Source organism: Podarcis bocagei, assembly GCF_964188305.1.
Source record: "Podarcis bocagei genome assembly, chromosome: 4".
Taxonomy (NCBI): domain Eukaryota; kingdom Metazoa; phylum Chordata; class Lepidosauria; order Squamata; family Lacertidae; genus Podarcis; species Podarcis bocagei.
The window spans coordinates 81,741,044-81,766,646 of NC_138128.1; the positions used below are offsets into that span (position 1 = coordinate 81,741,044).

A 25,603-nucleotide genomic window follows, 5' to 3' on the forward strand; every position below is an offset into this window, starting at 1 on the left:
GGTCTGTTCTACTCAATAAAAAATTAAGAAATTAAATAATGCATTTGTGGATTTGAGTATTCCAAGGATGCCAACGCACAGGTTGTACAATGTGTAAGTGTGACATCCGAGAACACAAATTTCCTCCTTCAGAATAATTATCTAAAACACAGAACATAAAATGAAAACATAATGGTTAATCATAAAATAACAGAAAAGTAATCAATGCCTTGTCTAGACAGCATTTTATTGCAATGGGCATAGGTCTAATAGGGACATATATTATAAGTTTCTACTTTTTTTTTGGTGGGCATAAACTGCCAAAGTCAAGTGCACTTAAATTCTACTTATTTCAATGAGGAATAAAATCATGTCCTGAAATTTCTCCCATTGAAATTAATGGAACTTAACCTGGGCTGCATCATTCTCTGACTGCTAAACAGTCCCCAACCATTGTCCATCATTGACTTTTGATGCGGTATGGTTCGCCAGAGAGCTTTTGAGTGGCATACATGTTCCTCTCTCTTCATAGAAACAGGATAAGAACAGGAGGTGACACGAGGGAAGAAGGACTTGTCCTTTTCAAAGGGCCTAACATTTATCACACAAAAGGCACTCAGCCTAAGAGACATTCAAATCACTTTTTGAATCACCTCCTCCATTTTCTAGGCCCAGTTCCCAGGACAGCGGCCTAAATGTGATGTTTCTCAAGGGCAAAGACAGATTTTGGTGGCTACTAGTAATAGATTTCAGTAGGTTATAGACTTGACTGAAGTAGAAGTGACATCAATTGCATGAATGCACTTAACATGCATATTATTTGTTAGGTAAATTACTGCCATAAGGAAGTCTGAAGCATTGGGGGGGGGGGCAGGAGAAGTATAACTCTTCCTTTCCTTGCTAAGTTCCTGGCACAAACTGCTTCTCCGTAGTGGCTATTTGCCTTTGGAGGAAGCCTACACTGCGGGCAATGGAGGTGTCTCTTGAAATGCAAATAGCCAACATGAAGTGTTCATTTTCGTTAGAACTGTAAAGGGGAAAGGAAGTAAGAGTCAAACTACGGCTTCCCCAAAACTGCAGTCCTGAGGCTCCTCTTTACATTCAAAAAATCTGCAAATTAAATGGATTACTGCAATGAACATCACATCTAGGTTGGCTCCAAATGTAATTTTAGTGTGGGCTTGAGCATGCTCAATGAAATTTTTGACTTTTCCTCTTTTAATGGCAGACCCTCATGCTATGTAAGAAGCTGTTGTGAGGGGAATAACAACTCCGTGCCCATGACAAACCACAGTTCCCAGGATTCTCTGAGCGACACCATGAATGTTTGAAGCAGTATAATACTGCTTTAGAGGTGTAGCATGGTGCAGACAGGGCCATTCTCCCTTCCTTCCTTTCTAAGCAAGCTTGGACCTTCATTTATTAACTGCCAGCAGCCCAATCTTGTGAGTCATTGAGCAGTTTGAGCCATATAAACTACCAGGCCCTCTGCATCTTCCGATATATAACCGATAAATCTGTCATGAATCAAAATAGATACACTCGAGCCAGATGCAGACATTACCATACTATGAATTTATTTATTTTATGGATCACAAAATTGTCGCCAGGATGTTCAGCATTGTTTCACCCAAAGCCAGTTTTTGTGATATATGAAAAGCTGGTAGGAAAATGATGCATTTTCATGCCTTTCCAGAAGATCAAAGAAGATTAACCTCTTCAAACCCTTCCCATTCATCTGTGTTCCTGTATGCAAACTCTGATAAATGACATTATGAGTGTCAGTCATGGAGATGGCGGGGGCGTTTTTACATGCAGGGGTTTTTTTTGGGGGGGGGGAGGGGGAGCATGTTGACTGACAAGGAAATAATGTATATCGGGTCTCTGGTATCTTACTCTCTTCAGAAATAATGCCATGGAGGAAAAACACAGAAGAACTGAAAAGGCGTAAGGATGACAGGACAGAGGCTAGACAAAGGCTCTTACTTTGTTTTGAAGTAGAACGCTGCACAGATCATGCCCACTATGACTATGCCAAAGACGATACAGGAAATAGACAGCACTTGTCGCTGGTAAACCTCTTCGCTCTCTGTGGACAGCAAAATTGAAAATTATGGCAACATTAAACAGCAACATCTAGAAATAGGGGAACTTATTATTATTTTAAGGGTGTGTGAATCATCATGACACATTCTTCATATGGCGAACAGGAAGTGTGCAGATTTTGGCTTGGAGAAACCATCCCCAACTTAGGATCCCCACCTGCATGCTGTTATGAGAGACGTGGGCCTGCTGCACTGGCCCAAACAGAATTCTTCCCCCAAGGAGACCCTAAAACATGTAATCAGGATTATGGCATGAAGTGGTGCCACCACATTTTGCGTTTATGTACCCCGGAGGGCAGGGAAACGTATGATCTGGTTATATGGCTCTTCAGACAGGAAGTGATCCTACACATTACAGGAAAATAGGATAGACTGGACATGGAGGGGCTTGTTTGATGTGGCAGTCCTGTATCTCAAGTGACACATCGTCCCATCCTTGGGATTTTATGCTATACCCCCACTTGCTAAGGGACATGCATGCGACTGTGCTGTTAGTTCCTTATATAAGACTTTGGACTTTCGAGAAAAGGAGCCAACTTCTCGTGAGGTTCCCTTCAGGTGACTGCTGTGGACCTTGAAGAAAATGACTATGGAAACCAAGGGCATTTATCTGATATGATCGTTATCCAATTCTTCAGAAAGCTATATAAATAGCATCCATAGGGCAGGAGGGAGGTGGTGGGTGAAAGGTTGGAAGCTGGACTCTATTTTTAATACTCGGTCATGTTCATCACTTACAAGGCTCATTGGGATTCACTCATTTCATGATCACAACCCCATTCCTTTAAAAATGTACAGGGTGGTTTGGGGGTTATTTTTTTGCTTTGGACTATATAGCACTCCTGCCTAAGCCTCCACGTTGTTCCCCCAGATTCCAAGTGTACAAACAACATAAAACACTGAAAGATTTACAGCGCTGAAAAGAAAGGAACAAAGCCAAACCAAAAAGAAACCCCTGCAGTTTGATAGAGTTGGATGAAAGCCAAAGTCTTTCCATAGTTTCTGATGTGCTCCACTGCACAGGATATTACTTTCATGGGAATTGTGTAGTTTATTTTTGGGGAGCAGGGGGTGGCAGGCAAGGAGGGGAAGCAATAGCCTTGGTAAACAACACTGCTGCATAATTAACTTGAAGAGAAGGATGAAATGGAAATCAAGAATATGAGAAAACATTCTGTCTCATGTGAGGACAAGCAGTCGACAATTAATAGGCAGCTGGAACACCGTATGTGGAAATGAATCAATAATTCTTAAAGTGATTTATTTTAATTTCAAAAGGCTTTTTTAATATACCAGCTGAGTATCAAATTGGCTGGATTATATTGCTACCTGTTAACATATGACAGGAATTAAACATAAGGCTTGAAGGGGAAATGTATAGATTCAAAAGTATGGATGGATGTTACAGGCAAATATTGGCGTGGGGGAGGAACACTTGCTCTGGTCAAGAAATCCAGGCATGCATCTGACTGTGGCCCCATTAATTCCAAATGAGGGAGCAGAATTGAATGAGTGAAAGAAAAAATGACCACTGGATTAGCTGCTCTCGCTGAAATGAATGGGGAATCTTTAGGTGACAATGAGGGTCAGCGGGACAACTCAGACTCTTGTGCCCAGGAATCAGTGCTGATCCAGAGTAATTGTTTTTGTTGTTTTACAACAGAGTGAAAACCATCCTCCCCCTCACAACAATTTGTGTTGATTAAAAAAATAAAATAAAAACCCATTCTTTTCAAAAGGAAAGATTTAAGCATGCATTTAAGTCTCCCATTTAAATCCATAGGACTGAAAACCATTTCATAAACTGCAAGGCGATCTGCATACAAATTGGATTTGCAACTGAGCGTACACTGGGCAGGGAGATGCAGACAACTCTTGTTGTTTGGAGCATGTTACATATATGATACATGAATTTCCAAACACATGGTTGTCTCATTCACACATTACATTTTTAGGGGCACAATGTGTGCCCTTATAATTGTTTTACTTTGAGTGAATAGTGCACAATATGTTTTTTCAGCTGAATTATATACTTCAAAAAGGTTTAATTCTTTTAAAGTGTTACCCACAACAAAATTACAAAATAAACCTGTTTGAACACAGAAAAGAGCATGTTACAAAAACAGCGGTGGATATTTATTTTTCACCCACTCAGGTTCAGAACCACAATCAATAATTGTAGTATATATCCAACCATACTAGAATCACCCACTGAGTTCAGCAGTAGTTACTTATTCTCTCTCTCTCTCTCTCTCTCTCTCTCTCTCTCTCTCTCTCTCTCTCTCTCTCTCTCACTCTCTCTCAGGCTAACTTCTTCCAGGGGTAAGGGCAACTGGAAAGCAGTGTTCAAGTGGGGGAATGGGAGCTTGGCAAGGGAGGAAGAGGGGTGGGTGACAGGGAGCATTCACTAGAGAGGGGTGTCTGGGAGGCGAGGAGTGGAGGAATTCAGGAGGTAGACAAGACTGGAGGCAAGTAGTGTCCTTGATAGCTGGGAAAGGGGAGGAAGGAAGTGGAAAGGCGGTGCCGGCAAAGGTGGCAGAGGGGAAGGAGAAAATGGGCTGCAGAGAGTGGTCCGGATCAGGTAGGACATGGGCGTGTGTTGGAGGAGGAGGAGGAGTTTGGATTTGATATCCCGCTTTATCACTACCCTAAGGAGTCTCAAAGTGGCTAACATTCTCCTTTCCCTTCCTCCCCCACAACAAACACTCTGTGAGGTGGGTGGGGTTGAGAGACTTCAAAGAAGTGTGACTAGCCCAAGGTCACCCAGCAGCTGCACGTGGAGGAGCGGAGATGCGAACCCAGTTCACCAGACTGCAAGACTACCATTCTTAACCACTACACCACACACAAATCTGCCCTCTCAAGGGGGAAATTTGATGGGGGGGTGGGCTCGCGTGAGAGTGCAGGGCCAATGAACGCACATCCCGGTTTTCACCACCAGGAAGTTGGAGGGTATGAAATTGAATCCCTCACATGTCCTTAGCCCAGGGTGGATCTAGACACAGGAAAAACAACAATGCTATAAATAAGTCAGAAATGAGATAACAAAGAAAAAAATCTCTACGGAAAATCGCGTCTTGAAATTTCCTGCTCTCTGCCGCCATCTGGTATTGCATGTTTATAGCACATTCAAACCGCTGTTTCTTTACTAGTGTAGCCGAGTCCTCAGTCTAGCTTTCAACTGCCTCTTATAGTCAGGGGTATTCTTTTGCTGGTGACAGCCTCCCTTCTCTCTTAGTGGTGGATTTCTCCCCCATCCATTCATAACCCTCTGCTTTCCCTGTTTTTGTGCCCTTTACTTAGCATCTGCTTCATCACTAGGTCTTTCCGCCTTCCCTGCTCTTCTCCAGCATTGGAACAACTGAACCAACTGCTTGAAGATGGTTCCCTATCTGCACAAAATCCCTAAGCACAGACTCCAAGGTATATTGCAGTACAGATGCCAAAATGCTCATAAATTACACCAAAACTTGAAAAACCAGTGGTTGTTATTTTTGTTTGTTTTTACTTGCTTGTGTTTGGCTTGGTTCTCACACATAAAACACATTGGAGGGCTAGAAAGTGGTATAAAATTGTTTTAAAAATATAAATAAATAAACTGGAACCTCCTCTCTTGGTCCGAACCTTCATTATTGGGGATATCCTTCATACCTACACATTAATGTAGCCCAAAATAAAGAGGTGTCTGTCAGCTATCACCTTGCAGCAGATATTATATCAGGCTGTAACAGAGGAGGAAAGAGAAGGGAGCATTTGTGGTGAGTGCCTCCTCTCCTTGAACTTTCCCGTATCAGCTAGTTATCAGAACATCTTCTGATTAAGAACATGAACCTGAGTTCATCCGTTTCCTTCTCCCTCCCTCCCAATCCATTTTCCTTTCACATCTTGTCTTTTTAGAAAGTAAGCCTGAAGGCAGGGTCTGTCTTTGTGTGCGTGTGTGAAGAGATTTTTTAAGCTGCCCAGGAAGCCTATTTTTGACCGAAAGGGGCAATTAAGAATAAGTAAACAAATATGATTCAATTTCTTTGAAATGATTATCATTCCTAGGTCTTCAGTGTTCCACAGAGCTTTCAAAAATGAGCATTCAAAAATTAATTTTCCTCTTATACTGTGTGTTCTACTCTGTGCAAACAAATGGGTGGAAGAGATTTTCTATACACCTCAAACTGAATCTTTCTATTGTACATTGGCTTCCTCAAGACTCAGGCACTGTTTGCACAGCAGGATCAATATTTCTTTGCTCTTATATATTTTGTTCTCTTTCCCTCCTTTGTGAGACACCTCCCTTTTCTTCCACTCACATCTCTCTCCCCCCCCAACCTGAATCCAAATTCCACATTAAAGATCCCTAATCCTTTCACCGATCTCTTCAATTGCTGATATAGAGCATTTAAATTGCCAGTGACCCAGAGAAGCAAACTCTTCTTTCCGTACACCTCCTCATTCCAATGAGCCAAGTGCATCTAATAAACCAGCCGAGAGAATGAGCATGTTTTGAAATCTTACCTAACTCTAGGTGAGATCCAGCAAAATATACAATGAAAAAGTGTGGAGGTGTGATTAGGAGACCTTTGGCAAAGCATCTGGTCCTTAGGAATTACATCTTGAAGAGTTAAACTGTCAAACCCAAACTTTTAAGAAATTGATGCAAGCACAGAGTCTTATCAGGGAAGGAGCAGAAAAGGCTACATTTTGTATAATCCAAATAAATATTCTGCAGGGACTGAACATGCTAACTGCAAATTATGCTGTGTCACATAATTTAAACACACACACATACAGAATTTTAATTATCTCTAGAAGCGGTTAAGCAATTTAAGTTGAGTAATTAATTAAGCAGAATATGGATTCAGTGACTGGGTGACTGTATCGGTTGCGCAGATACATATTGTCATAAAACGAATAGCAATAGCAAATGGTTTGGGGAATTCAGAGGGCCTACCCACCATGACATCTGCCTTGCTCATTGTGATGATTAAGCTGGTTCTAATAAATGCATAGCATGGCATCTGGCAAGCTATCAAGTCAAGGTGCATGATTTTCTACTATTTGACATTAACAAATAAAGAAAACAAACCACCTTCTCCTTAAGGGGTGCTTCCACAGCTAAAAGAAAAATGATCCAGAATGCTATCTTGTCACATACACCCAAATTTAATTTTCCCCACAATGCAAATAAAACACAGGATTGTAGTTGACCCTGGATCCCTTCCTCCTCAAGTGTCCCTATGATGGACCCTATGAGGGTGAAAGAGGAGAGCGCAAAATACAGTTTAAAGCTCAACATCAAAAAAACAAGATCATGGCCACTGGTCCCATCACCTCCTGGCAAATAGAAGGGGAAGAAATGGAGGCAGTGAGAGATTTTACTTTCTTGGTCTCCCTGATCAGTGCAGATGGTGACAGCAGCCACGATATTAAAAGACACCTGCTTCTTGGGAGAAAAGCAATGACAAACCTAGACAGCATCTTAAAAAGCAGAGACATCACCTTGCCAACAAAGGTCCGTATAGTTAAAGCTATGGTTTTCTCAGTAGTGATGTATGGAAGTGAGAGCTGGACCATAAAGGCTGGTCGTCGAAGAATTGATGCTTTTGAATTATGATGCTGGAGGAGACTCTTGAGAGTCCCATGGACTGCAAGAAGATCAAACCTATCCCTTCTGAAGGAAATCAACCCTGAGTGCTCACTGGAAGGACAGATCGTGAAGCTGAGGCTCCAATACTTTGGCCACCTCATGAGAAGAGAAGACTCCCTGGAAAAGACCCTGATGTTGGGAAAGATGGAGGGCACAAGGAGAAGGGGATGCCAGAGGATGAGATAGTTGGACAGTGTTCTCAAAGCTACTAACATAAGTTTGACCAAACTGCGGGAGGCACTGGAAGACAGGAGTGCGTGGCGTGCTCTGGTTCATGGGGTCACGAAGAGTCGGACACGACAGGACGACTAAACAACAACAACAACAATTCCCCTTTCCACACAGTTTCATTCCTTTTTGTCTAACCCAAGAGTTATCAAGTGCTACAGCCTAAGGCTTAGCCTCTTTCACACATGCTCGCCCACACAGAAATAACAGCCTTCCCTGCATACAGAAAATGGTATATCAAAGTTACAGCCCACCAAGTGCCTTCCTCCCTAATGTACCAGTTTTCATGGGAAAGGATTAAACTTTATTCTGAAGTGCACTGAGAGCAGCATGTGATACGTCTCCCCACCAAGATCTGATGTTGGCAGTGTCCCTCGAGAGCCATAAGGCATGGTTTTGTTGCATGCATCGATCAGCTCAAATTCACCTGTGCCATCAAGTGGCCTGCCATTCAGGACTGAGTCACTGCATGATGTGCTGTGCATATACAGTTGCAATCAAAAGTATTCAAACCCCCATTGCAAATCAGATTTATTATCAAAGTTTACCAGACTTTCAGCTGTTTGCGATGAGCAAAGTGGAGGGGGCAATATTCTTAACAAGCTTTAAATTACCATTCTTGGACACGGTATTAGATTGCAAACTCTTGTGAAGACCTTATACAGTCATACCTTGGAAGTCGAACAGAATCTGTTCCGAAAGTAAGGATTTTGGATTCTATTCAACTAACTTTTACTCAGAGTAGATCCACAGAAATTAATGGCCATAAGTATGCCGAGATGGCAAAGCTTACAGTAAGAATTAGAAACCAGAAAGAGGAGGTCTTTAATAAAGAATGGGGGAAGTTTATAATTTATTTTAAAAGCTATTGTAAACAATTACATACATTGGTAGGATTGACAGAAAACTTGTAGTAAAAATTTGAACTATGGCTTGACAAAGAAGTTATAAAAATAGAGTTATGAAAGAGAAGCAGAGGGGGAAATCATTACATTAAGATCAACAATGGGGGGAGGGAAGACAAAAGGGATTGTATGTTTCTGTATTTAATTCATTTGTTTATGTAAAATAGAAAATGCAAAAATGAATTTAAAAAAAAATGAAATTAATGACCGTAAGTCACTTAGGTCCATTATTTTCCATGCATCTACTCTGAGTTAGTTGAATATGCCCCTTTATAATGAACAGTTTGAAAGCAAAAATAGAAGTGAATTGTTTTTTTTTAATTTTGCCTTTGAAAAAGATATGTAGAAAAAGAAAAAGAAACACTTTGTATTATGACTCAGCTAATTAAGACAAGCAGAATTCCATTTGTCAGGAATTAAAACAACAAGGACATTTCTGTCCATGACTGTGTGATCTATTAATTCCTTGGCATATTAAGAAAATTTCAGAAGAGAGTGGAAAACGTTCTGCAAGATAGTCGTGTCAAAATGCTTCATGGGTGCAAATTTATACAACTGCAATTCATGGGGTGTGACAGCCCTGGTCTTTCCTGCTGTCAGTCAGCTGATCAGTAGCACAGGCTCATGCCTTCTCTGTAGCTGCCTTGGACACCCAGCCCCTCAGATGCAGGGGAGCTTCAACACTCCTTGGAAAGTAACATTCTCACTGGCTGTATTGTGACATCAGTAGAAGTTCAACCAATCACTATTGGTTGCAACCAGATCCCCAGCTAGCTTGCAGTAGTGGCTGGTGACCATTGGAAGAGATAGGAGGAAGAGACACAGGAGACTGATGTTAGGCAGAAGCAGAACCAGTGGCAGGCAGAGCAAACTAATTCTACTTTTGTGCCTATCTTCCTCCCTGCTGAATTCTACAAGTTCAACACTGAGACAAGGAGAAGCTGTCTGGATGGGTGCTGGTAGCTCAATGCTCCATTCACCCTAACAGGCCAGTCTGAGGGGTGGAGGAAGGGGCGGTGGGGGCGGTGTGCCCTGGGTGTCATCACTGGGGGGGGTGATATTTGGCGTGCCACCCGCCTGCGACTCCCAAGCCTACCCCGGGCTGTTGGGGAAAGGGGAGGAGCTGTGCCGCCTTGCTGGCAGCCTCCATCCACCCCTTCCCCCTTCATTTAGTTTTTTTAAAAATAATTTTTATTAAATTTTTCACTTTTATCATATTCACATTTTTTTACATAATTCTATAACTTAATACATTACTCTATAAGAGCATCGACTTCCTTCCCTCCTCTTTCTGACTTCCACATACCTTTCCATATTCTTCGCTTTTCTATAATCACTTATTTACCTTTTATCATATTATAATATTTCACCTTATTATCAGTAAATCAGTTCCTTATATTTACATTACAAAACATTTCAGTTCAAACCTTCAAACATTTTCAAATGTTTACAATTTTCTTTCATGTAAGATATAAATTTATTCCAGTCCTTTTGAAACAGTTCGTCACACTGATTCCGGATCTTCCCCGTCAACTTGGCCATCTCTACATACTCCACCATCTTAACCTGCCAGTCTTCCAGTGCTGGAAGTTCCTGCTGCTTCCATTTCTGAGCCAGAAGTGTCCTTGCAGCCGATGTGGTCTTCCCCCTTCATTTTGACAGCTCGGGGAAGGCTTGCAATTTATATAATTCCCATGAACCATGAACTTTTGTTCCCCTGCTCCAGGGCTGCCTCCTGGGGGGGGGGCTCCCCCAAGCTGTCAAAAGGAAGAGGGAAGGCAAAGTGGTGCAGCTCCCTCTCCCCCTCCCGCCCAGGAAGCAGCCTGCCATGGGCGGCTCGCTTCACCCCTCTGGGTGTCTCGCCCCCTGGAATGCTTGCCACGATGCCTCCCATGGACACTCATAGAATCATAGAATCATAGAATCATAGAGTTGGAAGAGACCACAAGGGCCATCGAGTCCAACCCCCTGCCAAGCAGGAAACACCATCAGAGCACTCCTGACATATGGTTGTCAAGCCTCTGCTTAAAGACCTCCAAAGAAGGAGACTCCACCACACTCCTTGGCAGCAAATTCCACTGTCGAACAGCTCTTACTGTCAGGAAGTTCTTCCTAATGTTTAGGTGGAATCTTCTTTCTTGTAGTTTGGATCCATTGCTCCGTGTCCACTTCTCTGGAGCAGCAGAAAACAACCTTTCTCCCTCCTCTATGTGACTCGCCCCACCCGCATGGCCCCACCCCTGGGTGCACAGCATGTGTGCCACTCTGGGTGCTAGAGCAGCTAGCTCCAACTCTGGCCAACCTCTGCTGATTTTGGAAATGATTAAAAGGGCACCTAAAGAAATGCAGTGATGCAGGGGGCACTGTGGGTTAAACCACAGAGCCTACGGCTTGCTGATTGGAAGGTCGGCTGTTCAAGTCCCCACGACGGGGTGAGCTCCCGTTGCTCGGTCCCTGCTGCTGCCCACCTAGCTGTTCAAAAGCACGTCAAAGTGCAAGTAGATAAATAGGTATCGCTCCAGCGGGATGGTAAACAGTGTTTCCATGCGCTGCTCTGGTTCACCAGAAGCGGCTTAGTCATGTTAGCCACATGACCCGGAAGCTGTACGCTGGCTCCCTTGGCCAATAAAGCGAGATGAGTGCCACAACCCCCGAGTCGTCTGCGACTGGACCTAATGGTCAGGGGTCCCTTTACCTTTAAACAAATGCAAACAGGGCACCCTGATCTTCTATGATGTCCTCAGAATGGAGGACAGGATAAGTGACTCAGAAGCTCCGCAATGGGAAGAGAAAGGATAATGGTCAGAGGCTTTACATATGAGGCTAATGCAAAATAGCGCACTGCAGAGCAACAGGGTCTACACATTCGTGGACCCTTTGAAAAAGTGCTCAGATGTTTGGGAACAAATGGAGAACAGCCCCCAACTCCAGAAAGCTGAGCAGTGGGATTTACATATGAGGCTAATGCAAAATAGCGCACTGCAGAGCAACAGGGTCTACACATTCGTGGACCCTTTGAAAAAGTGCTCAGATGTTTGGGAACAAATGGAGAACAGCCCCCAACTCCAGAAAGCTGAGCAGTGGGATTCTGTGTTTTAAAAGAAGGCTACAGCTGTACAATTCCAACTGTGTGCATAGGAATCTTATGTGCATTTCTCCACATCTGGCTAGAGAATGTTTGCAGAAGTCTGCTTTGGGGTGCATATTCTCTGAGCTGAAATGGGTCAACGGGAGAATGTGCACCCCCTCAGCGTTTCAGCAATAATTGGCTGCTACTTGTGGTCCACCATGCATGCTGCAAAGATAGTGGGCGATATTCTCCTTGGAGACTAATAAAATATATTGCAAAAAAATAAAATAAAAATGGTTTAGGCACTTCAATATTAGACTGACCACAACTATCATGCACATCAACCACTGACTTTAAATTATGAGCTACTGATATAATATTTGAACTTTATTGGCTTATAATGAGTTTTTCAGCTGTGACTAAAGCTCAGGCATATAAATTTAATTCTAACAGAGGCTTTGGGAGGGTTTGCTATTTCATTCTATTATCTGTGCTATCAGTGGTTTTATGTATCAGAAATATTTAAAAGCTAACACTAAAAAAAGCTAATACAGACTGCACCCAAGTGGATATTTTTTTGTGTGTGTGGGGACAAGGGTTGGAGGGGAATTATATAGCTATATTGCATTTTTAAAAATTTAAATCCATTTTTAAAATTTCATTTACAGTATACCACCTTGTAAAAACAACAGGCTTAAAAGGAAAGCTGAAGTTAACAAAAACAAACTTGTCGGAATCCCTTACAATGGTATCGTGGTTATCTGTCAGATACATTACGTTAGAGGTTGTTTTCCATGGACAAGAGAGACTGTCAGGCAAAAAAAATTCTGACGTTCACCCATTATAAGGATGCAATAATGCATGCATTGTAATTAGTAGTTTGGGGTTCCTACTGAACCCAGTTGTCTTTGTCCATGGAGTTTTCTTGGCAGGGATACTGGAGTGGCTTGCAGGTGGATCACGTTTGGTCAAAACTCTCCACTATGACCTGTCCATCTTGGGTGCCCTGCTCGGCATAGTTCATAGCTTCTCTGGGTTATTGAAGCCCCTTCACCATGGCAAGGCAGTGATCTGACTGCAAGAAGATCAAACCTATCCATTCTTAAGGAAATCAGCCCTGAGTGCTCACTGGAACGACAGATCCTGACGCTGAGGCTCCAATACTTTGGCATCCTCATGAGAAGAGAAGACTCCCTGGAAAAGACCCTGATGTTGGGAAAGATGGAGGGCACAAGGAGAAGGGGACGCCAGAGGACGAGATGGTTGGACAGTGTTCTCGAAGCTACCAGCATGAGTTTGACCAAACTGCGAGAGGCAGTGGAGGACAGGAGTGCCTGGCGTGCTCTGGTCCATGGGGTCATGAAGAGTCGGACACGACTAAATGACTAAACAACAACAACACTGAACCCAGGGACCTGAAAATCATAACAATCATGATGATTTAAAAGGTCCTATAGCTCATCAGAGAGTTGTTCATTCTTGAAAGACAAAATTCAGGAACCTGAGTGGGCCCAGATGGAAAAAAAAATGGATCCTGGCAGGTAGAGATGCAGAGACCTTGTCTGAAGCCCAGCAGTCAAAACGCAAAGGTCATACAAAACCTGTGGTTGATCTAAGGCAGGAATGGTGAGGATCTGTAGCCCTCCAGATGTTTTTGGACTACAGCTTCCATAATCTCTGAACACTGGCCATGCTAGCTGGGACTGCCATGTTGCCATCAATAAATGTTGAGTGAGTGGTTGTTCAAGGGACAAGATGTGCAAGGTAAGTATATTCATACTTTTCTGTGCATATTTCATGGTTACAGTTTGCGTACCGATTCTGTATAGCAAATAATAGTGATGTGCTACATGTTGTGTGTGTATATACAAGATTAGGGAACAGAGCCAGAAAGAAGACGACGACAGGATCTTATTGACAGACGGGAACAAGTGCCGAAAAGTTTGGCAACCACTACTTTAAATCTGCAGTCTTTCAAAACTCCATGCATATTAAGGCCACTTTAATCAACACAAGCTGTATAAATCCAGGGCCGAGTGAATACAGGAAATGATTGCCAAATATTTGACTGAAACAAGAAATGAATTAACTTTCACCAGGCTGATGCCCCTTTTAATTCTGCAAACATTCAACCTTAGCATCAATTACTTGTGTAAATGATGGCAGGGAGGGGATTCTTCAGCTTGGACAAGAATGGGCCAATCCTGCATTTTAAACTCGTAGTCATTCACCTCTGACCTGCGTTTCTAGACATGCAGCCTTAAAGTATGGTCATTCATCCAGCCAGACTCAGCATTAAGAGTTCTCAGATGACCTGTACACATTCACGACAATGCAACTACGTGGTCGTATACTGATGTCAATGCATGCTGCATGCAATCTGCCAGCTCAGGTGCATGGCTCTGTGAAATAAGATGCAAATATGTTGATCAGCTATTTGGAAAGGGAGCTTCCTTATACCAGGTCAGGCTATTAATCTGACTACCCAGTACTGTCTGTTCTGGACTCCAAGATGTCAGGCAGAGGTCTTTCCAATCCCCCACCGCCCGATCTTTTTAACTGGAGATGCCAGGATTCAATCTGGCACGCAAAACGTTTGGTCTTCTGCTACATTACACTATCTTTCTGTTCCCAAAGAAAGCACCGGTGGGTTGTATGTTGTTTTACGGGGCTACAAATGTGCCCTCTTGGATACTTTGCATGCCCAAGTCTGGAACTGATGTGGCTGAACTCAGAACAAAGAAGGATATGCCCTGTTTTACTATGGTAGATGTTGGAAAACAGAATTGTTGGAACTACAACCCCCATCATCTCTGACCACTGGCCATGCTGGCTGGATCGAGTGGAAGTTGGAGTCCAGCAATATCTGCAGGGCTGTAGGTTCCCTATCCCTGACTTAAAGGGCAAAAGGAGGGTTTCCCAGACTCTCAAAGCCATTAAGCTCAAAGGAAGCAGGGATCCTGTGTGTGATGCAGCCAGGCCTCTGTTGGCATGTTAGAAGGAAAGGCTCTGATGGCCAATGAGTGGGAAGTGTACTCTTGGGCTCTGAGCCAAGGCAGTTACCTGAGCAGAGGTAACTACCATATCTTAAGTGTTGATACCCGGACTTCCGGTTCTCATAACCCCAAAGGCTTGTGTGTTGACTCTTCATTACTGGCTTGCATGGAACTCACCATCCTAGAGACAAGCTAGGCATGACATCATGAGGCAGCAACAGCAACAACAACCTGGCTGTATTCCTTGTCTTTCCTAGCGCATAAATCTCCGTCACTTCAAGGATATTTAATAACCCAAGAATGGCTATTGTCCAAATTCAACTACGAGTCCCATTAAAGGAAACTCATGCAAGGACTTCTGCTAGTGCCATGTGCCTTAGCCCCATTTCTTGCCTCTGCACATCTCCTCCTCAATATTAGCTCCAGGGGGCCAGGAGAAACCCCAGAATAGCATATAGGGGGAGGAGAGGGGATCTTTCTGTCTGGCAAGCTGAAATGCTTAAGCTAATAGAATGACTGCCATAGCACTACATTGAATTCCCCCCTATGTGCCTTGAATGCCTAGTAATTGATAGCATGACCCAGGAAACAGGAAACTGAAAAATAAAACCTGTAATCAATACCATTCTGATTAAAAGGACACCCTTCAGTGGCAACTCCCTCGCCTCCACCACCTGGTGTGGCTTCTGCAAACTGTTGCAGCTTATAGGTGCCATAAGTCTATAGGTGTAACACAAGTCAGATCACATGACACACTCCTGCATGGGCCGCAGTCAAGTCCCTGAGGTACAATAAAAAAGCTAAAGGGACCCCTGACCATTAGGTCCAGTCGCAGATGACTCTGGGGTTGCGGCGATCATCTCACTTTATTGGCCGAGGGAGCCGGCATACAGCTTCCAGGTCATGTGGCCAGCATGACTATGCTGCTTCTGGTGAACCAGAGCAGCGCATGGAAACACCGTTTACCTTCCCGCCAGAGCAGCACCTATTTATCTACTTGCACTTTGACGTGCTTTCAAATTGCTAGGTTGTCAGGAGCAGGGACCGATCAACGGGAGCTCACCCCATCGCGGGGATTCGAACCACTGACCTTCTGATCGGCAAGCCCTAGGCTCTGTGGTTTAACCCACAGCGCCACCCGCGTCCTTGAGGTATATTGGATGCTTGAGAAATCGCCTAAGACCAGTGTGGGGAACTTTTTCAGCCTGTGGGTTGCAGTCCATTCATGAGTCACATGCCAGTCTGTGGTGGGTAAGGCCAGAGGTAAAAATGAGATAAGTAATAAATATCACCTTCATACAATAGGATAGTTTCTACACATACCTCCACCCAGGTAAGAACAGAGTTCAAGTGCACAACCTAGCCAGGCAAAAACCTTCCAGGAGTGTCCAGTTCATGGCTAGTGGTGGGTGTGGCTGGGGAGGGGCATATTCCAAGAGTCCCGCGGAGTTGCATTTGGCCCTTGAACCCGAGATATTCCATTGTTTCACACCTAAAACGGCACCCTCCTCCTGATGATAGAACTAACCAAGTGAATAACCGACCATTATTCACCCCTAGCTTTGCCTCAAGGTCTGTCGCCTGAATCTTGTTGCAAGGTTCAGGACAGAAGAAAGAAAGCACAGCACTTCTTCACAAAGCACACAGTTCAGCTATGGAACTCTACTCCCACAAGAGGCAGTGATGGCCACCATCTTGGACTGGAGAAACTCATGGAGCCTACGGCTATTGATAGCTACTAGCCATCACAGCTATGTTCTTGTTTTCAGAAGCAATAATGCTTCCGAATGTCAGTTGCTGGAAACTACTGAGGGGAGAGTGCGCATGTGCTCAGGTCCTGCTTCATAGCTGTCAACTTTTCCCTTTTCTTGCAAGGAATCCTATTCGGAATAAGGGAATTTCCCTTTAAAAAAGGGAAATGTTGACAGCTATGTCCTGCTTGCTGGTTTCCAAGAGGCATCTGGTTAGCCATGGTAGGAACAGGATGCTGGACTAGACGGGCCACTGTAAAGGGAAGTCCTCTCTCTGCACAGCATTGCTTCTTTTCTCTTGCATTCTGGGAAGTCTTGCTCTTGCATTCTGGGAAGTCTTGCCTATAAGCTTTTCTCTGCTTCTGCACACACTGCACAACTTGTTCCAAAGACCAAGACATTCCCTCATTGCTAAGTTAATGAAAAACACTATGACCTGTTCTTAATGCATTGCTGACCACATCTACGGAATTCAATTGTTGTATTCTTTCATGTTATGATCAATCATTAGTAATTGTTTTAGTCTTGCTATATCAACCATTAGTTAAGGAGGTTTTCATGCCTGTCCAATTCCGTGTTCCCTGTGTTCCCTTTCCCAGCCTTTCTTCTATTGGTGATTAATGCCTATATGTAATCTTTGCTTTGTACTTGTGTTAACCAATCAGCAACCAGCACATACGTGGCAATGCTTGTAATATTCAATAAAAGAGACTCCTCGAGACTTGCTCGAGAGAGGCCTCCCAGATGACACCTACATACTCGTCTGTCGTTATTCCAACCCAACACCACTGGCCTGATCTAGCAGGTTTTTAAGAACTAACTCACCCTCATAGTTGGACCACTGTGGTGGTGTTTCTCCAAGCGGGTTTTCCAAAGCAACCCCAAGAGCTGTTTTGCTTGCACCGTGCATTGTTCAAACAACCACAAACTATTCAAATAGGAATCCTTGTAATAAAGCAATGATGCCAACTAAATAATGTATGAAAAGCACACATTCTTCATATACCATTCTCTGCATTGTTCAATAGCCTTCAGCTATTTGTCTTGCTGTAACTTAACGCTCACTATTCATGCGTCGCTTGATAGTTTCAAAAAGGGTGGTCAAGGGATGAGAAACGTAAGATTGATATTTATATAAGCTGAGCAAATCATTGTAGCTTGGGGTTTTCATATCCCTCTGAATCTCCACCTCCCGCTTACAATGCAAAAGTTATAATAGATGTAATCTTCAACGTAAATATAATGGTCAAAGGCAATCAAGGGCTCGGAATTAGTATTTTCAACCCGATGCAATTTTGTACTTGATAAAATTAAGTGAAGCATGCTTAGCATAATCGTATATGACCTGATTCACAATTCCTTTAATCACAGGCTGCATGCTGCAAATCAGTTACTCCAGAGTAATGCAAAAGAAGTCAATGGAACTTTTGTAGATTGTTTTGATTGCTACAATGTATTTTTAATAATAATAATAAATTTTATTTATACCCCGCCCTCCCCAGCCAGGGCGGCTAACAAGCAATAATAAAAACAAGTTGAATGAATACAACTTAAAAACAAGATTAAAATACAACATTGAAACGTTAAAATGCAGCCTCATCACAGGAGGAGAAAGGAAAAACGAAAGAGGGGGAGGGAATCAAATTGACTCCAAGCCAAAGGCCAGGCGGAACAACTCTGTCTTACAGGCCCTGCGGAAAGAAATCAGATCCTGCAGGGCCCTGGTCTCATGAGGCAGAGCGTTCCACCAGTGTTGAAAAAGCCCTGGCTCTGGTTGAGGCTAATCTAACTTCCTTAGGGCCTGGGACCTCTAGGGTGTTGCTATCTATGGACCTTAAGGTCCTTCATGGGGCATACTGGGAGAGGCGGTCCCGTAGGTACGAGGGTCCTAGGCCGTGAAGGGCTTTAAAGGGCTTTTTATGTATCATTGACTCTGATTTCAGACAAGCCATTATTAAATGCAAAGAGATAATTTCCAGATCTCTTATTTTTCTTGTGATTATTGCAGGGAAAGCCTGCACAACTTCTGACCAGGCAAGCTTAGAAATGTAGAATCATAGAATTCTAGACTTGGGTGGGACCTTGAGGGTCCTCTAGTCCAATCCCCTGCAGTGCAGGAATATGCAGCTGTCCTATACGAGAATTGAATCTGCAACTTTGTCTATGTTCTAATCTGTGCATGGGTCCAGGTAAGGTAAGTCAGCCAAGCTTGTATCAAAATGCAGAGTAAACAATATCCCCCCTTTCCTATTTCCAGGAGTCCTGGTTCACTAAAATGTGAATGCTCAGACTCCCCCTTCTCTGTTCAGGCTGCAGGTAATGCTGACACAGCCAATTATGACCCCCTTTTTTGGCCATTATATTTGGCTGCTGTGTACTAAATTTAATTGTTTGTGTTACTGACAACAATTAGGGACACAATCCAGGCCAAAGTAAGCAGTTTTTAAGTCCCACAGGTTTCTGCTGGAGATTTAACTGCATAATTAACTCTCCCATAGTAATCAATGAGACTTAAATGGGTTTAACTCTGGCTGGATCATGGCTTTGTGTTGGAAGGAGAGAGAGAAAAAAAGGTTTTGAGACACAGGGAAAATGTCTCGTTGACCTGCATGTCTCCAGTTTTGTTTAAAGAATGCAGTCCTTGACTCGGTCACCAGGTGGTGTGTGAAAGTCAAATCAAAAGCTGAAAACAATCTCCTCAGCAATTCCAATTAAAAAGAAGAGGGAGAGGGATGGAGGGAGAGAGATTTGTAATGTAATAGGTATAATATGTGAACAGCTTAATAAAATCAGCTATTATTGATTAGTAATGCTGACAATGTAATCAGTAACAGTGACAATGTCTGTAATTTGGCATATGAATTTTTCAACCTCAAAATGTTCTCAGGACTCACCAGGGAGCTTTTGACCGATTCAAAATTATTAAATGCAATTTTCAACATGCATTGTCAATGTTGAGAAGTCCAGGGCCCCACAGGCAACTGCACCGGCACTATGGGCCTTTAATATGAACCCCTTGCTCCAGTTCTCCACATTTTAAGATTTTTTTGTGCAAATTTCTACTAATAAATTTGCTTTTATATGCAGCATTCTATTTTCTGCTAATATATTCATTTTAAGCACATTTCCCCATAATACACACATTTTTGTAGACACCAATTGGAGACCGGCATCGCAGTATTCAGATAGCTGTGAATTTGGGCAGTTCGCAAATCATTTCAGAAAGTGTGAATTTGTCAGATTTGTTTTCAAATGTGAGCTGAATTTATCTCCCAGCCCTTGAATGAATATCACCAGGGCTTTTATATATAGAGAGAGAGAGAGAAAGAGGTGCAGGAATTTGTTGACCAACCAAAGTTGTTCTTTTAGGGGAAAGCATCCCCCAAAAGTCGAGCTTTTCTTAGGAGGGAGCATCACCACAGCAAAGGTATATACATTGCCAACTTGCAACATCACCCTCCGCCTGGACCGTGCCACAGCCTCCAATGCAAACCCATGATGCTGCCTGCAACCTCCGGTGAACACCTCCAGACACTGTGCCACTAAACAGCTGCCCAAACGCAACAAAGAAGTGCCAGAACTCACCAAATAGGTGGCGGGACTCAGTTCCGGTTGAAAAAAAGTCCTGACTATCGCCATGACTGAAAAGCATCCCCATCTAAGCTACTATAGTTTGAAGCAGATGAGAAAGAGCTGTCATAGCATCCACACTTTTAAGACTTCCTAAAAGAAAACTTTAATCTCACAGACAGATGTAGAATTGCCATCAGCATGTCAGTTACAGTGAAATGTGAAGCAAACCTGGGTAAAGAATCTGAGGAATTTTAAGGAAAGGGTTTAATCAAGCCTTCAGACATTTTTCAGGAGCAGAATCAGCGCATCTCTAGGTTGTCAATCACTGGATGTAATCTAAAACAACATTTGAAGCAAATGTGGATGTCTCTGACCAGGCAGAACATTTGGGGAAACAAATGAGTGAATAGCAGCATGATTCCCCACAGATGTTTTGCAGACCTTGGCTCTTGGCCGCCCTGCTTTCCAAGAAGCAGGTTGCTTTGTTACTGAGAGATGCACCTTCTAAAAATTCATCAGCAACATTGTTGCATGGTTCTAGAGTTTCACCGAATGTGAATCAAATTCCTGTTTGCTTTCCTTCTCTGCTGTGGTGACTCTTCACTGAATGCCTTTAGATAGTTTCATAGACGTATTCACACATCAGATAACAACACTAGTAGGCTCCGTGTTCTACCCTGCCCCATTTCTCCACATTGGATGTAATAAGTGAATAACCCCACACCCACCAAATTTTGTTAGGGACCCAGCATATCAGTAGATTTCTGCATTTTTAGGGCTTCTATTGAGGTGAATCAGGTAACATAGACGGAAGACAAAAAGGGTGTTTTTTTGAAGAAAAAAAATAGGCTAATGAAATTCCACATGGAGGGTCTGCATACACACACACACACACACACACACACACACACACACACACACACCTAGATACTTAACAGATTTTCCCTAAACCCAATTTCAAGGTTCGTTCTGAGTCAAAGCAACTAAAAACTGTAAAGGAAAAACCAAAGGGATAAGATTTGCACCATTTCTATGTTGTTGGATTATTTGGGAGGGAGGGGTAGCACCTTTAGTTAGGAAGAGATCTAGACCCCCCCCCCCCGTATGTTTGTGTGTATGGACACTTATAAACTGAGCTCAGGGAAGGCACATTTATTCTATGTTTAGATTCTACGTAAGTGTCTAGTGCTAACAACTCAGTTAATGTCATGAGCCCCCACACTGCTGCCAGGAGGAAGCTTGTATTGGCAGGTCTTGAAATGGGAGAAGGAAGAAACCAGGAGGGGGGTACTGGTAGGAATCTGGATGAAAGGTGAGGGGATCTCCTTTTCTTTCCCAACTTCAGCTGCTTCAGAATGGGGAGCAGGGATGCTGGCTCTTTCCCCCGCCTCAGTGGAGGTTAGAGGAGTTATGAGCAATTAAGGTGGGAGGTAGCACAGTAGGTGCCAATGACTGAACAAGAGTCCCAACAGGAAGGTGAAGTCTTGTTGCCTAGAAACAGGCACCACTTTCACAGATGGGAGCAGACCCTGTTAGAATTCCTGATCTATGATTGCAGTCATGGGATTGTTGTCTATCACATGACAGTATAGGTTTTGACTCCACAGAGTGGGAAGTGACGAAGACAGGATGTTTGTGTTACTGTCTTTCGTGAAGTGGGACTATTGTCCTTTGTTCCTTTTTTCTTTGCTGTCTGATGCTAGAGAGAGAGGGAGCCATGTTGCAGTGCTCCGTGTGTGTTTATATGTAAATAAAGTAGATTAGCCCAAATGCTGAGTTGCTGAGGTCTGTTACGCAACTGCGCAAACTCTGCAGATCCCTAAGTGTGCCAGTGTTGGTTGGCATCGGTCGCTGTGATGTTCAGGCTGAAGAAAGCTTATGAAGCTCCCAAACGATCGACCAGGAGGGAGGGAACATGCCAGTCGAGCATGTGTCTCAGCCAGAGTCCTACTCGAGTGTAGGCTGAACTCCTGACAGACCCACCCACCCTGATGGGAGTGCATGCTTGCAATCCCAACTTTGCTGCAAAGTGAGGAAGTCTAGTGGAAGTTAGTGCACCATTCTTCATCTTAACAGCTTGGCAGGTGGGATGTAGGACCTTGTTGGGACACCTTCATTGCTTCCATTCAGTTCTGAACTTCTTCCATTGTTCTTGAACTTCTGAATTGTGACTCCTGCCAAGCTTGTACTGTTACTAGCCTGAATAGAGATGTGCCCCCCCCCCCATTTACAAGCAATAGCTGCTGTCTACGTGTGTTACATGGCAGCATTAAATCCTCACAATCTCACTTGTTTCTCTGTGTCACAGTTATTCATAAATACAGATCCTGCACCCAATATAAAGCAGTTTCCCAGTAAGTGCATGTAGGATGCACCTTTGTTACCAAACAACCTTAAGCAAAAACCCTATCAATCAAGGTCAGCCATGTTCCTTATCAAAAGAGCACATTTATTTTTCCTCTTTCCCTTTTTTAAAAGAAAATTTCATTTCAATATAGGGCTAAGATTAGGAGATATGGAAGAGAAAGGGGGGAGGCAATCATAAATATTAATGCAGCTGAATGTTTGAGCATCCCGATCAAATGTGCAGTTGTTATGAAAATTCCTTTTTATCATGACAAAGAATAAACAGATTTACATCTGTGTGGTGGAGGGAAGGAGTTTGTAGATTGTCTTCTTTTCTATCACAATCTATTTCATACTCAGAACCTATTTGTGAACACACTGCTAACAAATAATTTCCTTAGTGTAGGGAAATACGCTCCCCCTTTATCATTCACAAAAGACTGCATCTGTCATGATGTTAATCTCAAATTAATATTCAGAACTATATATTTGGGAGCAGAATTGGGTCTTTACCACATGCTGCTGCAAACATGTCTCCAGATCCCAGGCAGGCAGAATGGGATGGGGGGGGGAGGGTTTGGAAAACAATTAAATACCCCCACCCATCCATCACTTTTCCACTGCAGCTCAAGCTCCCCACTTCATCATTTATAGCTGTTTGGTGATGACCCAGGTTCCCTGATTCCAAGTCTGAAACCAAATGTGTATTTCAAGGGTTAGCAACAGACTGGTGTTTGACTTCTCAAATTCTGATAATTTATCATTTTGGTGTGCACCACTCCTTTGCAAATCAATGTCAGTCACAATTTGTTTTGCTAGTCTACAGGTGTTTTTTTTTATATAAGGGTTAAAAAAACCCAAATGGTTTTTAAAAAGTGAAGGCAGGGCCTTTTTTCATTCAGAACTCACCGGAACTCAGTTCTGGCACCTCTCAGGTGGGGGGCATTGCCATTATAAGAGAACAGGGGATGTGTTTGTGGTGAGTTCTGGCAACTCTTTTTCTAGAAAAATAGCACTGAGTAAAGGTAAATGTGTAACATCAAGCAGATGTCTAAAGCAGAACTCAAAGCAAAACTAGCAGTTCCTTCCCCTCCACACCACAAGAAAGCAAAAGTGTTTCTACGAGGCTGGAGGGATTTTGCAGTATGTCCAAAACATTCCTGAATTGACTGAAAGTGAATTTTGAAAGTGAATGTGCTTGTTACAGCTCAGGGAAAAGTATCAGAAGAATGTGGTGGGAAACCATTAAAATGTTTTGATAGAGCGAGAGAAATATATCAGAAGATTTGACATAGTCCAGCTTCTGGCATCTGATTTTAGAGGAGGCATATTTTTTTCTATCCCCACATCTCTTACTTAGTTGTCCTGGCAACCAATGAAGGTCTGGTTTAGAACCACACAAAGTGCCCATAGCTTGTGGGCAGAGGTTTTAGATGGGACCTTTGTGAAATGGGAGCAGCCACAGAGGCACTGTTTAATTGAGGAACTATGCCCCAACCATTTGAAAGGGTAGCATTAAACTGGATTAAATTAACAGATTGCATTCACAACCCAGTCTTAACTATATTTATTCAGAAGCAAGTCGTATTAATTTTAATAGGACTTTCTTCCAAGTAACTGTGCTGCCAATTACAGCAGTCCCTGATCTCTCATTGCTTTTTGTTTATTTTTTCATTTTTATACAATCAAAGTGTGTGTGTGTGTGTAGATAGATAGATAGATAGATAGATAGATAGATGATAGATAGATAGATATGAGAGAAAAAAATGAATATGAAATGCAGCATAAAGTCACCCATATAGCTAAAGGGTACAGCACCTAATATTCTTCATTGAATTAGCTCAACAACTGAGCTCTAAATTTGCTTGTGCATTGTTCAAATCAGTTCCTTCTTGAAGGGATCCCTGAGCTACCAGTTCCTCTGTGACAGAGACATTTAGTAATTATCCTACCTGCTCTTCATTTTGGGGGCGGGGTAGAGGGAGAGAGACTAATTCAACCAGCCTAATGCATCTTAAAAAGCAAAGACATCACCTTGCCAACAAAGGTCTGTATAGTTAAAGCTATGGTTTTCCCAGTAGTGATGTATGGAAGTGAGAGCTGGACCATAAAGGCTGGTCGTCGAAGAATTGATGCTTTTGAATTATGGTGTTGGAGGAGACTCTTGAGAGTTTCATGGACTGCAAGAAGATCAAACCTATCCATTCTTAGGGAAATCAGCCCTGAGTGCTCACTGGAAGGACAGATCCTGAAGCTGAGGCTCCAATACTGGCCACCTCATGAGAAGAGAAGACACCCTGGAAAAGACCCTGATGCTGGGAAAGATGGAGGGCACAAGGAGAAGGGGACAACGGAGGATGAGATGGTTGGACAGTGTTCTCGAAACTACCAGCATGAGTTTGACCAAACTGCGGGAGGCAGTGGAAGACAGGAGTGCCTGGTGTGCTCTGGTTCATGGAGTCACGAAGAGTCGGACACGACTAAACGACTAAAAAACAACAACAAATGTAGGGCAAGCTGACTTTGGGTGAAGCTTCTCCACCATTATCAATTCACCCTCTAAGGAATCATTGTGGGTTGCCCATCCCATTTCGCTACCTGAAGCAAACCAGGAAGGTGCTGTCCAGCCTCACCAAACCCTCACTTATCAGGGTTTCTGGGTTCTGGCAAAATTGCATGGGAATCCCACGAGATCTTGCCAGAACCTGGGCACCACTGCAACCACTTCTCCTTGCTTCTCTGACAGTGCCCATGGGTGGGGGTAGGGAGCACCTGCAGAGATGCCCTTTAGATTTTGCCACCTGAGGCATCTGCCTCCGTTTGTCTCATTAATGGGTCGGCCCTGTTGTGGTGTCTTAAAAACATATAAAGCTCACAATTCTAAAAAGGAAAGGAAGCAAGCTTCAAAGAAGTTCCAGGTTTCCCTAGAAATCAGTTTGGAAACTACTGATAATGTAAACTAACACGGCTCGGTGAATTTCAGAGGAATGACATGGGCAAATGAGACCATCC

At 43.2% G+C, this 25,603-nt stretch overlaps 1 protein-coding gene across 2 annotated transcripts in view; it reads right to left on the minus strand.

Moving 5' to 3' along the window:
* Nucleotides 1-25,603, minus strand: part of NRG3 (neuregulin 3) — a 620,711-nt gene that overhangs the window by 35,746 nt on the left and 559,362 nt on the right. For both annotated transcript variants that reach the window (XM_081190886.1, XM_081190885.1), the window contains one exon: nucleotides 1,966-2,068. In XM_081190886.1, coding sequence (XP_081047012.1) covers nucleotides 1,966-2,068 — 103 coding nt within the window. The remainder of the gene's footprint in view (nucleotides 1-1,965; nucleotides 2,069-25,603) is intronic.